This window comes from Ahaetulla prasina, chromosome 3 (assembly GCF_028640845.1).
Source record: "Ahaetulla prasina isolate Xishuangbanna chromosome 3, ASM2864084v1, whole genome shotgun sequence".
NCBI classification, from domain to species: Eukaryota; Metazoa; Chordata; class Lepidosauria; order Squamata; family Colubridae; genus Ahaetulla; species Ahaetulla prasina.
In genome coordinates, this window is record NC_080541.1 from 201,875,273 (window position 1) to 201,890,683 (window position 15,411).

The window sequence follows — 15,411 nt, forward strand, 5'->3', positions numbered from 1 at the left end:
ACAAGAGGATTTAGGCAAACGCATGCGCACTAGTAACCCAACCGTCTCCATGGAGATTCTGCCTCGGTGAGGTGTTTCCAGATCCGGGTCACTCGTTTATTTCCGCTCATATGTTTGAGGGGAGACTGGAGGGGTTTGCGTGAAAAAAAGGAACGTTTGACATTTTCTTTCCGCCGTCTCTATTGCGCAGAGCCGCCTAAGAGCTGAACTGGCGTGATTCCATGTCACCGGAGTAGAGCAGCTGATTCTACCCGTCAAAGCGATGGTCTCTTCTGTTGAGTCACCGCGCTAGGCGCCCCGTTCCCGGCTGCTTTACTAAGCATCCCTTTTTGCTCCTTTTCGGCCACCTGGCTTTTCTTTCGGATTCGGGGCTTCGGTCGCAGGCAGAAACTCCACAGGTGAAGCATTTCTCAACTTCGTTTCTTGGGGCAGATTTTTTCTGTGGCAGCAAAAGATTTGAGGCACTTTGACCTAACGCATAGATTAATAATCTCAGTCAGTGTTTTCCAACCTTGGCCATTCAAATGTGTGAACCTCAACTCCCAGAATTACCCAAGCAGCATGTTGGGTCTGCGCATCTTAAGATGGCCAAGGTTGGAAAACACGACTTAAGTTTTAACTTCGCCTCATAGACTTCATTTGGTGCAAATGGCCTATAAAGGTGTACAATAAAGAGGAAGGATATGCTATAATAAATAAACTCATCCATAAATGCCACAAAGTGCTTAGTTGGTTTTGTTTTGTTATGGCTGTTATTTGTATCGCGCTGAATAATGCTATTTCACTAAAAAGGATTCTGCGTTCCAGTCTTTGTGACTACATATACAACAGACCATGTAGTTTCCTTGTCCCAATGTTGCTGTCTTTCCTCTTGCTTACTTCTGGGATTTTTTGGCCCAGTTTGGGATTCCTGGTGGTCTCAACTCAGCAGCTGTACTTACTTTTTAGACCAGCTAAGTAATACCACTTGGGTGTGGGGGGGGATGAATGCAAGCTGGAACTCATTCAAAATTACAAAGTATTCTGACGAAAGGTGAAATTAAAAATAGAGTATTGCTTGAAATTGCTTGAAAATGCATACGTTTCATTTTTTGTCCCAACTACACGTTTTAAAATATATCCCATGTTTGATAGCAAGAATAAGGAAATGACTTAGACTTATTGCCAAGTCATCCTATTCTTAGACTTTAGATTATTTCAGCATAGATGCAGAGCTTTACATACATTCTTCTGTTAAATTATAGTGTATGCATTTCAATCCACAGCCCAAGCCTATCTAGAATTTTTAAAATTTTCTCTCTATTTGAAGTATTGTCGCTCCTCCCAGTTTAATGTCAATGATAAGCATCCTTCAACTTCTCCATCCAACTCATTCATAAAAATGAACAGTCCAGGATACATAACAGTGCATCTTGTCTTTGTGATATGATATTGTTTTCCACTGAAGTGGAGCATTAACAAGGACATCTAGCTCCAATTCTGAGCACTTTATTTAGGAGAATGTTATGACACACTATATAAAAGGCTTTTCTGAGGTCCAAGTACACTATGTCTGCGTTCTTCAGTCATTTAAGCTGAAATCAAATTTATCATTACTTTCAAACATCAGTAAGATCAATATGCTATGAATTGTAGCAGATCTGCGCTGGCTGCTTTTAATTGTAGCATACATAAATCAAAACACACTGCACAATTATCTTTTTTAATATCTTGTCCAAAATATCAAGTTGATAGATCTATGCTAAACTGATAGATTTATGCCAGTTTTCTGTGATCTTGTTCTGTATTTCTCAGCATTACCAAGCTTATTCTTCAATACCTCCACTAGTTCTTTCATTACCCTGGGAAGTAATCTCTCTTGTCCTAAGAGCTTGACCCTTGATGACTGCATGGACAGATGCAAGTCAATTTGACTTGTTTCCACCAACATTCTAAAGCTCTTTCAAGAAAAAAATCTATAATCTCTTTATATCTCACCCACCCCCCTGATCCAGTTTTCCCTTTCTATTTTTTTTCAGCCTTATCAATTTTGTTTTCTAGTTGATCATATCCATACCACATGCCCAACATATTTGTATGGGTTTTTTTTTAGTGATCATCAGCTCACAAAAACAGTCTTTTATTTTGTCCAGGTTTGGTTAATTATGCATTCTGTGATATGCTTAATAACTATCTCCAGGTCCCTAATCCTTTCAATTTCTAGCCTTCAGATCCATCAGGTAAGGATTGGTTCTAGGCTGATAAAGATTCAGGAGACAATTTTGTAAACCTGGAGTGATCCTACCACTTCTGGGACCAGTTTGGCTTTTCCTTTCGACATATTCTCCTAGTTCATTCTACTATGTGTGTGTATATAAATTAAATAGAAATAAATTTATATAAATAGTAATATTATAATAAATTGGCTTTTAATTGGAAATAGTTCAATTGATAAATTGTGTTTTGTAATTCTAACCTTTTCATTTTAACAAGGAAACTGTGATTCATGTTTCAGGAAATGATCAGTGCAGATGCCTTGCCACTAGGCCATATATGACAGTTATCTTACCTTTGGAAAAACATTTATCTGTAAATCAGTGGCCCAGCCATAGATATAGATATGGCTCCACAATATGTCAGCATCTTCTTGACTGAACTAGAACAACAATTCTTACATCCAAAATCTCTCTCTCTCTCTCTCTCCCCCCCCACAATTATTTGAGATTTATTGATGATATATTTACCATCTGAAACCATGGATAAGAATTTATCATCAGATTCCATCAAGTCCTCAATAACTTCTACATCACCATCAATATAACTTCACCTATTTATAGAATTAGTCTACTATTCCATGTCACAATAAAACAACAAAATGTATACATAAACACCACATTATAGAGGAAATCTACGGATCAGCACACATGTTTCTTCATTCCACACCACCAAATAAGTTCCTTTAACCAGATTTTATGCTGCAATTGTATTTTGACCCATTACTCAACTAAAGGGAATTGAACCAGGAGACATTCAAGAGACTGAACTACTCACCCAGTGAGATTATTAGCCAGGTTACATAAGCACTGTTAAGCAGTTCAATATCAATATAAGTATTCTGGGATTTGCACAAGTATATGTAGCATGTTTTTATGTGTGCAATATAAAAATAAAGAACTTGCCTAGTTTTTAGAAGTCTGGGTTCAACATTCAGATACGTTTTTTTTTTAAAAAAACAGGTTGTTTAATGTGGCTTCTGTTAATCATCCATTTGGCAGATGAACATCCCAGGAAGCAGTCTTGGTGTATCACTTCCTTTTGTGCTTTCTTTGTTCTTTGATTCAAGAGTTAGTATATACTTCAAATACATTATGACACACCCATCCTAGATGAGTCATAATGACATCGAACAGGCAACTAAGAAATGTGTCAGTTAAACAATTTGAGCAAATGAATATCAACTGAGAGGAGCAGGGAGGGAATTGTGTCCAAGTAAGCATTTTTCTGGCAGGTTTCTTCTTTTGTGCCAGTTTAAGGGCGATAAACACTTAATACTTTAACTTTTATTGTTTAAAATATTAATTTTGTTAACCTAAATACTTAAAATGTTTTCAAGAGTTTTGTATATGCAGGTAGTTATGGCACTGGGATTAGGATTGCCATCGCTAAGCAAAGTGCTTGTAAAGCACATCATCACTTAACCGCATTTCTTAGTGATGGTTAATCTGGTTGCCATCATAACCCTAAGAAGCATTGATTGTTAAGTGGGAAGAGGTGACATTTCCAGGTTAGTGATGTGGTGGAGCGGTGGGGGAGTTTGAGAGGCTGGGGGAAGTCCTTGGAGGGCCAGTACAAGATGCATGTGAATTGAGGGAGGCCAGGGGAAAAAATCTAGAAAGATCGGTGGACATGGGCAGAGGGGTGCTGAAAGGAGGAGAAACATGGGAACAACTTACGAGAGTGACTTGCAACCTTCCCTGCAGGCTTCTCCATTGATATTTCCTATGGGAAGCTGGCAGGGAAGGTTGCCAATGGTGATCACATGACCACAGCTCCCTGCAACATCAGAATCACAGCCAGGCCCCTGAAAACCAGGAATTATGATCACTGTGAGGATGCTGCGACATTTAGAATTTCATCCTACATCTGTTTTTTCAGCACTACCATAAATTTGAACGCTTGCTGAATTAATGAATATAAACTGAGGATTACATGTATTCTATATTAAATAGTGGACATTATCTGATTGGTTCTTAGATATTGACTTCTGCCACATATCTTTAATCAGCTGAGGCTTTTGCATAATGTCTTTTAGTAAAAAAAAAAAGATGGAGACTGGATTATCTGTCTCATGCAGACTTCTTTGCTAACAGAACAGTACTGCATCAGTCAGTTTTGGAATACTTTGGCCAGTAAACTACAAGTCTAACCAAAAGTTGTGGCTGTGGATGCCGGGACCCCGGTACAGTCAGTTGCAGCTGCAGCTGACTGTTGGGGCGAGTTATTGGCCCCGATGGAAAGGGTGCGCAACTTGGGCGTCCTCCTGGATGGATGGCTGTCTTTTGAAAATCATTTGACGGCTGTCTCCAGGAGAGCTTTTTACCAGGTTCGCCTGGTTCGCCAGTTGCGCCCCTTCTTAGACCGGGGTGCCCTATGCACAGTCACTCATGCGCTCGTCACATCTCGCTTGGATTACTGCAATGCTCTCTACATGGGGCTCCCCTTGAAGAGCATCCGGAGGCTTCAGTTGGTTCAGAACGCAGCTGCGCGGGTAATAGAGGGAGCCCCTCGTGGCTCCCATGTGACACCTCTCCTGCGCAGACTGCACTGGCTACCTGTGGCCTTTCGGGTGCCCTTCAAGGTTTTGGTTACCATCTTTAAAGCGCTCCATGGCATAGGGCCGGGTTATCTACGGGACCGCCTGCTGCCACCGCCTGCCTCCCACCGACCCGTACGCTCCCACAGAGAGGGACTCCTTAGGGTGCCGTCCGCTAGGCAGTGCCGACGGGCGACACCCAGGGGAAGGGCTTTCTCTGTGGGGGCTCCCACCCTCTGGAACAAGCTCCCCCCAGGACTGCGCCAACTTCCTGACCTTCGAACCTTCCGCCGCAAGCTTAAGACACATCTATTTATTTGTGCGGGGCTGGCCTAGGGTTTAGTTTTAAAAATTAGTTTTAAATGGGGTTTTGTATTATTTTAATGATATTTTTAGATTTGGCCTAATGTAATAAGTTTTTTAAAATGCTGTTTTAACTTGTATTTATTCTTATGTTTTTATAAGGCTGTAAACCGCCCTGAGTCCTTCGGGAGATAGGGCAGTATAAAAATTTGAATAATAAATAAATAAATAAATAAAAAAAGCCAGTTGCACCCCATGCATACTTAATGCCATTCTATGTAAACAAGGATCTTTAACTATCACCTACATTTCATCGTGTGTGTGTGTGTGTGTGTGTGTGTGAGAGAGAGAGAGAGAGAGAGAGAAAGAGAAAGAGACTTCACTGTAACACCCCCACAATTGGTGTATGATCTGTGCTGGGCTCCCAAGGGATCCCTCTGAGGCATCCCTGTGCTCTTACCAGGAACTCCATTCATATAACAACCCTCAAGATCATTTAACAACTGCAGCTGAGATTGTGGTCTTTCAGCAAAGTGGTCATGTGACATTTTGCTTAATGTCTGCTCTACAACCAAGATTCTCATCCCAATTGTCGAGGACTACCTATAAAAATTATTGAGACACTGATTTACAGTTAGTCAAATTTAGTATGATATTTCCTACATTAGATGCCTGGAATTTCATCCCAGTTCATTTTTGTATTTATCTCCAAAGGGGAGAGAGTGCAGTGGATTGTTCTCTTAACAATGTTGGAGAATGAGGAAAATCTCGGGGCAGCTTTCAAAAAATTAAGAGTTGATTCAGAACGGTAAGTAACAATGTAATTAATTAGTAAGAACTGAGTGTATCTGTGTAGTATAAAATATAAAAGAAGGATCAGATTTGTCACCTGTTACCTTGATCCCAAGAACTAAAATATATATGATCAGATTATTCTCTATATCTACTACTCAAATCTATACCATTTCTGTTGTACTTCCAAGTATAATATCTTTTTTGTGGGTTTAGACCACTTAGTAAATTCTGATCAATGCTTTCCTTAAAGGTATAAATTACTTTATGTAGTGGCTTTTTCATAGGAGTATCCATCCATTCTCCAACTCACTGTTTTTCAAAATACTGTTTTCTATACCTTGTATCTGAGAAACTGCCTATTTCCTGTGCTGTTAGTCCAGCCAATTTACTCCAACAGAGTTGGCATGCTCTAGGTTCCTTCAATTAACCAGCGCTATCTTATCAGGTTTGAAACATGCCTTTTCTATGTCTGTCCTCGAATCCCCCCTGGGTGGCATTCCAGAAGCCTTAAGACCTGGCTGTTCAATCAGGCTTTGGACTAGGGTAGTTGGGACTGAATATATTACATAATATGTTTGCTGTTGCTGTCTAGATCTGTCATTTGTGATATACTTGTCATATGCTTTTTTATGGTATATTTATAAACAACAGTATTTTTATGCATTGAGGTAGACTGTTGGAGTCAGGTGGCATCTTCTGAATAAAATGAATATATAAATAAAAATAAATAACAATAGCATTTATATACTGCTTTACAGCCCTTTCTAAGCAGTTACAGAGGCAGCATATATGCTCCCAACAATCCGGGTCCTCATTTTACTAATCTCAGAAGGATGGAAGGCTGAGTCAACCTTGAGCTGGTGAGAATCAAATTACTGAACTGTAGGCAGCCGGCAATCAGCAGAATAGAATAGAATAGAATAGAATAGAATAGAATAGAATAGAATAGAATAGAATAGAATAGAATAGAATTTTTATTGGCCAAGTGTGATTGGACACACAAGGAATTTGTCTTGGTGCATATGCTCTCAGTGTACATAAAAGAAAAGATACGTTCATCAAGGTACAACATTTACAACACAATTGATGATCAATATATCAATGTAAATCATAAGGATTGCCAGCAACAAGTTATAGTCATACAGTCATAAGTGGAAAGAGATTGGTGATGGGAACTATGAAACGATTAATAGTAGTGCAGATTCAGTAAATAGTCTGACAGTGTTGAGGGAATTATTTGTTTAGCAGAGTGATGGCCTTCGGGAAAAAACTGTTCTTGTGTCTAGTTGTTCTGGTGTGCAGTGCTCTATAGCTTCGTTTTGAGGGTAGGAGTTGAAACAGTTTATGTCCAGGATGCGAGGGATCTGCAAATATTTTCACGGCCCTCTTCTTGATTCGTGCAGTATACAGGTCCTCAATGGAAGGCAAGTTGGTAGCAATTATTTTTTCTGCAGTTCTAATTATCCTCTGAAGTCTGTGTTTTTCTTGTTGGGTTGCAGAACCGAACCAGACAGTTATAGAGGTGCAAATGACAGACTCAATAATTCCTCTGTAGAATTGGATCAGCAGCTCCTTGGGCAGTTTGAGCTTACTGAGTTGGCGCAGAAAGAACATTCATTGTTGTCCTTTTTTAATGATGTTTTTGATGTTAGCTGTCCATTTGAGATCTTGAGATATGATAGAACCCAGAAATTTGAAGGTTTCTACTGTTGATACTGTGTTGTCAAGTATTGTGAGAGATCTTCAAGTAGCCTGAAGTACTGCATTCTAATCACTGCGCCACCAAACTCTAAATAAAGTGAACAGTGGTGTCATAATAATGTTTTGCGCCTGGCTTCTCTTGCCCTCTCCCTAAAATAGCTATTTTATGTTCTTTTCCACAAACCTTTTTCATAAAATGCCAAATAAACTCCCAAGGTTAGGGATGTCAGACACCTGTTTCTTTATCCATTATTTTTCTTTTCACACATAGATGATTTCCTTTTAAGCTTCCCAATTTGCAATGATATTACTAGGTCACTTTTTAATGCAGTATCTCCCAGTATGTTTTCAAGTGTAATTCAAGGTGGCTTTAAAGCCTTTTGAGATCTAGGGCCAGCTACTGGTTACGACTGTTTATCCTATCAGATCTGACAGGGTGTGTGCTCTAAGTCCTCTTATTAAACCTATGTGGAGTCATGCTTTTTTTCCTGCTTGGCTACCCTATGAAAGAGCCTCCCCAGCATCCCCGAAATATGAAAGATCCCACATGACCTTCTGGAAGTCTGAAGATCTGGCCTTTCCACAGCTGCTGGGCCAGGATGTTAGATGAGCCCAAATATATGTAGTTTATTGGTTATTGTATTACAATTATTTTACTTCTGTTGGAGATTTTTGCATGATTTATAAAGGTTTTACTATGTTTACTACTAGTTTATTATTAGTACAAATTGACTGAGCCGTGTTGGCACAGTGGTTAGAATGCAGTATTACAGGTTAATTCTGCTGAATGCCAGGGGTTAGATTCTCTCTGGTTCAAGTTTGACTCAGCCTTCCATCCTTCCGAGGTTGGTAAAATGATGACCCAGATTGTTGGGGACAATATGCTGACTCTGTAAACTGCTTAGAGAGGGTTGTAAAAGCACTGTGAAGAAGTATATATAAGTCTAACTGCTATTGCTATTATTGTTAGCTGTCTAAAGTTCATAAAAGGCATATACATTTTCTAAAATAAATGCAACTGTGTTATATCTTTTTCTGTGTAAAATAGGCAGTTATTATTCTCCAATATCATTTTTTCCAGTAATATCCAGAATAACTCAGAATGCTGTTGATACAAAGAACAGTAGTGAGAAAGCTGGTTGTAAATGTTGTATATTTGCAATGGCAATTATATTGTGAATTATGCAAAGCATATTGATTGAAGTTAGATTATAAACTTAAAATGACATATTTTTCTCATGCTTCAGATCCACTGCTTCTCTCCCTGTGAGTGAGGGGGCATCTCCACAAACATTGGTAGAAAGTACAGATGAATCCAAAGTAAATATGACATTTGGATCTAAAGAAAGTTGGCACTGGTAAGAGGAATTGATTCTGATTAATACTTGGGATGAAGAACTGCTAAAGTGTTTTGTTAAATATCCTGGCCCACGTAACATCTTAGAATGATCAATTTTAAAACAAAACAAATGAAAGTGGTGAAAGATGTGATAGTTTGATTTAGTAGTGTTACTGTGTTTTTATGAATGTTGCAATTGAGTTATATTCAATTGCTGTGCATGGCATAACAGGTTATTTGCTTTCCAGATGAGGCAAAAGGAAGAAAAATTGCTGTAAACAGAATCTTTCTCTTAGAAAACTGAAGCATATTTTCTTAGTCAAACTACTACCTAGGGAAGGAAGCTATAGGACCATGCCATGAATTCAAATCCTAGAAATTAAAGGTTAGGGTCAGATATTAATATACAAGCTATTTAACTACTGTAGCTTCTAGTTTATTTAATAAACTTATTCAAGTTTATTTTCAAATATTTAAAAGTTGGATGTACTCTAAGAGAGCCCGCTTTGATTCGTATTAAAATCAACTTAGTGCAATAGTGCTTGACCCTGGTGTTCATGGAGAAAATGTGGTTGCTAAGGATTGACACTGGCTTGATAGCCTATGATGAAAGTATGTCCTCTTCAAAATAAACCAGAGCACCTTGCAATAAAAATAACAGCAATGAAAATTAAACAATCAATTAAATAGCAATTTAAATTAGAAAAAACAAAGCTCAACATTGTAGCCAGAGGATCATTTAGCTGACATCTAGGAAATATTGCAGTTGGATAATCTTTCATAGTTTGGACAGTTTTTTCATCCATGAGTTGAATTTAGAACATGAACTATCTATACATGAATTTTCTAGTTTTTCTATGATAGAAAAACTTTCTATTAAGATTAAATGGTATATGGCATTGGGATAATGCCAGCCCAGCTTCTAATTTTTTCATTAATTTTAACATAGTTGCTCCTAAAAGAGCCCAGAGCAGTGCTCCCAAACTAGTAAAATGTTATGGTGATCAGTATTTTTTTTTCATTATTATTTTTTATTAAACAATTTTTTTAAAACAATTTTTTTTACAATTTTCTTCTTTACAATATTTCCACATCAGTATACATTTCTTATTTATCCATTTTTCTCCCTTACTTCAATTTACCCTTATCTATACATATAGTTCTATTATTTATTTATACATATTAATATATCAGTGTACTAAATTACAATCATACATTATGTGTCATTTCCATTTCTGCAAGTTTGTTTCTACGTTCATACTCCTGTATCTTCCTCATTTAATCTTTCCTTACCCTTTGTACCTCTCTAACCATTCATACCATTTATTTCATACCGAATAGAATAGAATAGAATAGAATAGAATAGAATTCCACCTCTCACAATACTAGACAACACAGTATCAACAGTAGAAACCTTCAAATTTCTAGATTCTATCATATTGCAAGATCTAAAATGGTCAGCTAACATCAAAAACATCATCAAAAAAGGACAACAAAGAATGTTCTTTCTGTGTCAACTCAGAAAGCTCAAACTGCCCAAGGAGCTGCTGATCCAGTTCTACAGAGGAATTATTGAGTCTGTCATTTGCACCTCTATAACTGTCTGGTGTGGTTCTGCAACCCAACAAGAAAGACACAGACTTCAGAGGATAATTAGAACTGCAGAAAACATAATTGCTACCAACTTGCCTTCCATTGAGGACCTGTATACTGCACGAATCAAGAAGAGGGCTGTGAAAATATTTACAGATCCCTCACATCCTGGACATAAACTGTTTCAACTCCTACCCTCAAAACGACGCTATAGAGCACTGCACACCAGAACAACTAGACACAAGAACAGTGTTTTCCCGAAGGCCATCACTCTGCTAAACAAATAATTCTCTCAACACTGTGAAACTATTTACTAAATCTGCACTACTATTAATCTTCTCATCATTCCCATCACCAATCTCTTTCCATTTATGACTGTGACTGTAACTTTGTTGCTGGTAATCCTTATGATTTATATTGATACTGATTGTTCCTGATTGCTTATTTGTACCCTATGATTATCATTAAGTGTTGTATCATTAAGTGTTAAATTTGTACCCTATGACCATCATTTGTGTTGTAAATGTTGTGCCTTGATGAAGGTATCTTTTCTTTTATGTCCACTGAGAGCATATGCACCAAGACAAATTCCTTGTGTGTCCAATCACACTTGGCCAATAAAAATTCTATTCTATTCTATTCTATTCTATTCTATTCTATTCTATTCTATTCTATTCTATTTATAATTAAATATTGTATTTTTGGTCATAATTCCCTTGAAGTATTCCTAACAAAAATAATTCTGGCTCCATATCTATTTGTTGTTTGGTTATCTCTTCTAAAATATATTCTTATTCTATTCCAATATTGTTTTGCTTTGGGGCACGTCCACCACATGTGGTAATATGTTTCCTGATTTTGTTTACATTTCCAACATGTTGATGGGGTATTTGGGAACATTTTAGCCAGTCTCGCTGGTGGAAGATGTCACCTATAAAACATTTTATATATATTTTCCTTATAGGCCACTCCAAACTAGTAAAATGTTGTGATCACCATTTATAAAGGCATATTATATGTGATCTAAATCCCTTACTTTTGTGGAGACATTTTTTAGATATCAACAAGTATAGTCCCAGACTGTATAAATATCAAAGTCAGCGAAGTGATATAAATCTGATATATTTATAGTGTTTAAATACTGGTTCTCTCAAAAGATAAACACATTCCTAGCTTTAAAAATTCTACCTATATTTTTGTGCTAAAACATTATTTTAAATTAAGCATATATTTTAGACTTTGTGAAAAATATTTTAAGCACTATAAAGATAATCAAAATGTTTTGTACTATACATTTTCACACTGATGGTTATGTTTTTGCCTGGATAGTATAGAAGCATTGCAGTGTGATTACTAAAATGAATTATTTTCAGTTTTCATACTGTTTTCGTTATATAAAATAGTAAGATCATCTGAGATCTTAGAATTGTTCAATATTTTATTCTAAAATATTTCTGTCCAATATCTGAGAAAACAACACATTTAAAAAAAATAATATTTTCCCTGTGGATTAGAGTGAGTCATAGAATGTTCCTGCCTGTTGTAAGTGCCCTGAAGTAATCTGAGATCCTTTTATAGATTGGGCCACCTCTGGAATTTGAAATAAAAGTTCTTTCTGAGCTTTTTAGAAGGAGTTTCAAGGTTGGAACTTTGACGACATTTTGCCCACTTGTAAAATGGCTAGCTATCTTTTGTGCAGCGTGAATTATGGTACTTATCTCTTTTCTATTTTCATCCTGCAGGTGTTTGAGGAAACCTTTGAGAGGAACAATTCGAACCCAACGTTGCCGGCGATCAAAGTCTCCAGTACTCCATCCTCCTAAATTCATCCACTGCACTAAACAAATGCCTTCCTGTAGCCAATCCATGCACAAGAACCTAACAGATGCTTTTCAAAGCAACAAAGATTTGGATGTGTCAAAGAAATTTTCTGAAAATGAACTGGGCAGTCATCCTCTAGAATTTGGCAAGAAAGAATCAGTTGCCAAAAATTCTGAGGCATCCATGATAGGAATACCAAAGAATATTTCTGAAAATATTGGTAGTGTTCTTCCCACAGAAATTCTAAAGGTCTCAGATCTTTCTGATTTTCAATCTGTATCTGAACAAAATCAAGGGAATTTTTGTGCATGTGTAAAGAATGAATGCCAGTGTAAGCAATGGCAAAACCTGAATGTGTACATGTTTTCTGACATACAGAACTCCCTCCAGTGTGTATCTGAAAGAGCAGCACATGTGCAAAACAATCCACAGCTCACATCAAGAATTTCCTCCAGTTCTCTCAAATCTTGCTCTGAGCAAGCTAGAGCTCCTGTAGATGATGTGACCATTGAAGACCTTTCAGGTTATATGGAATACTTCCTGCATATCCCTAAGGAAATGTCCCACATGGCAGAAATGATGTATACCTGACCCTAGCCAAAAAAGGGCATTGATATCTGCCCTGAATCATGCTCCATCTCAGAAGCAGTTTGCTCTCTGTGCTTATAATAAAACCACTGTGCATTTCAGGCAGACTTCTTGTTTTTAATAGATCAACAATTGAAATAAATCCTAAATCAGAGGACTACAAATAGCAAGCCTAGGAAATTATGACATTTTTGTAGATACTGTATAGCCACAATTGGCTGTTTGGATTAACTGGCTAACATTTTTTACAGACAGCGAACTATAAAACAATCTAGAGAGAATTCAAGCACTTTCCTCATCTGAGGCTAAGTACTGTATATTGTTATATTGATTGTATATGTAACTATGTCTATGCATTATGTGTGTAATTGCACGCAAGCACATATTTTAAATTATCAAAAGCATAGCACTGAGTATTTCAATTTGACTTTTGTTGCTAATGCACAAGTCTTTTCCTGAAATCTGTTGAATACATTATCTAAAATTGTGGAAGTCAGTCATGTTTTTCTTCTCTGTATTACTTTAAATACTACCTAAATTCCATGTTTGTGCAATTTCTAAAGGATCAAGCACTTCCAAAGCATCAAGATTTGGGTTTTGTGGTTAATGAACAATGGGGAGATACTAATATTCAATCACATATGTGGCCATTAGATGTCAGCTTTGCTCCATATCAGAGTAGCACAATTTTTACTACATTTCATACTTACGCAGAGACACTTCTGTTCATTCTGCTTGCAATTTATATCTAAAATATGACTCTAAAACCAATTTCTATACTTATTTCTGTGACAGCGCTAGAGACAAATAATATGCTTAAACTATATGGATTATGTGTGAAAGAAACCAATGTGTTTGGCAAACTTACAATAAGAAAACTACTTTAAAGGCACAGTCACATGCATGGAGTCTTTGGTTGTTAATCTTCTACTTCAAATTCACAAATATGTCTATAGCTTAAAATCAGAAATTAATTCAAAGGTGAAAGAATTCAGTTCTACCTTAATATAACTAGCCTTGTGGAAGCCAACCTTAAAAGCATTATGTCACATAAGTACAGGTAGTCCTTGATTTATGATCACAATTGAGTCCAACATTTATATTGCTAAGCGATATATTTGTTAAGTGAGTTTTGCCCCATTTTACAACCTTTCTTGCCACATTTGTGAAGTGAATCACTGCAGTTGTTAAATTACCTGTACAATTAGCACAGGGGGCCCCCCCCAAGGCTGTGTGCTGTCCCCACTTCTCTTCTCTCTGTATACCAATGACTGCATCTCCAATGATCCATCAGTTAAGCTACTGAAGTTCGCAGATGACACAACAGTGATTGGTCTCATTCGAGACAATGACGAATCCGCATATAGACGAGAGGTCAAATGACTAGCCTTGTGGTGCAACCAAAACAATCTGGAACTGAACACACTCAAAACCGTAGAAATGGTGGTAGACTTTAGGAAAAACCCTTCCATACTTCCACCTCTCACAATACTTGACAACACAGTATCAACAGTAGAAACCTTCAAATTTCTGGGTTCTATCATATCGCAAGATCTCAAATGGACAGCTAACATCAAAAACATCATTAAAAAAGGACAACAAAGAATGTTCTTTCTGCGCCAACTCAGTAAGCTCAAACTGCCCAAGGAGCTGCTGATCCAATTCTACAGAGGAATTATTGAGTCTGTCATTTGCACCTCTATAACTGTCTGGTTCGGTTCTGCAACCCAACAAGAAAAACACAGACTTCAGAGGATAATTAGAACTGCAGAAGAAAAAATTGCTACCAACTTGCCTTCCATTGAGGACCTGTATACTGCACGAATCAAGAAGAGGGCCGTGAAAATATTTGCAGATCCCTCGCATCCTGGACATAAACTGTTTCAACTCCTACCCTCAAAACGACGCTATAGAGCACTGCACACCAGAACAACTAGACACAAGAACAGGTTTTTCCCGAAGGCCATCACTCTGCTAAACAAATAATTCCCTCAACACTGTCAGACTATTTACTGAATCTGCACTACTATTAATCGTTTCATAGTTCCCATCGCCAATCTCTTTCCACTTATGACTGTATGACTATAACTTGTTGCTGGCAATCCTTATGATTTATATTGATATATTGATCATCAATTGTGTTGTAAATGTTGTACCTTGATGAACGTATCTTTTCTTTTATGTACACTGAGAGCATATGCACCAAGACAAATTCCTTGTGTGTCCAATCACACTTGGCCAATAAAAAATTCTATTCCATTCTATTCTATTACTACCATAGTTGTTAAGTTAATCTGGCTTTCTCATTGACTTTGCTTCTCAAGTCACAAATAGTGATCACGTGCAACTAGCATAAATATGAGCCAGTTGCCAAGAGTTTGAATTTTGATCACATAACCATGGTGTGCAACCATCATATATTTGAACCAGTTGCCAAGAGTCCATGTTTTGATCATGTGACCATGTGGATGCTGAAAAA

General features: G+C 37.3%; 1 protein-coding gene across 1 annotated transcript; it reads left to right on the forward strand.

The window, feature by feature from the left end:
• Nucleotides 1-58: 58 nt before the first annotated feature.
• Nucleotides 59-14,700, forward strand: LOC131193967 (oxidative stress-responsive serine-rich protein 1-like). Its single transcript, XM_058174456.1, has 4 exons — nt 59-398; nt 5,810-5,903; nt 8,839-8,949; nt 12,266-14,700. The coding sequence occupies exons 2-4, from the start codon at nt 5,842-5,844 to the stop codon at nt 12,933-12,935; spliced, it is 843 nt and encodes a 280-aa protein (XP_058030439.1). The 5' UTR covers nt 59-398; nt 5,810-5,841; the 3' UTR covers nt 12,936-14,700.
• The last annotated feature ends 711 nt before the right edge of the window (nt 14,701-15,411 follow it).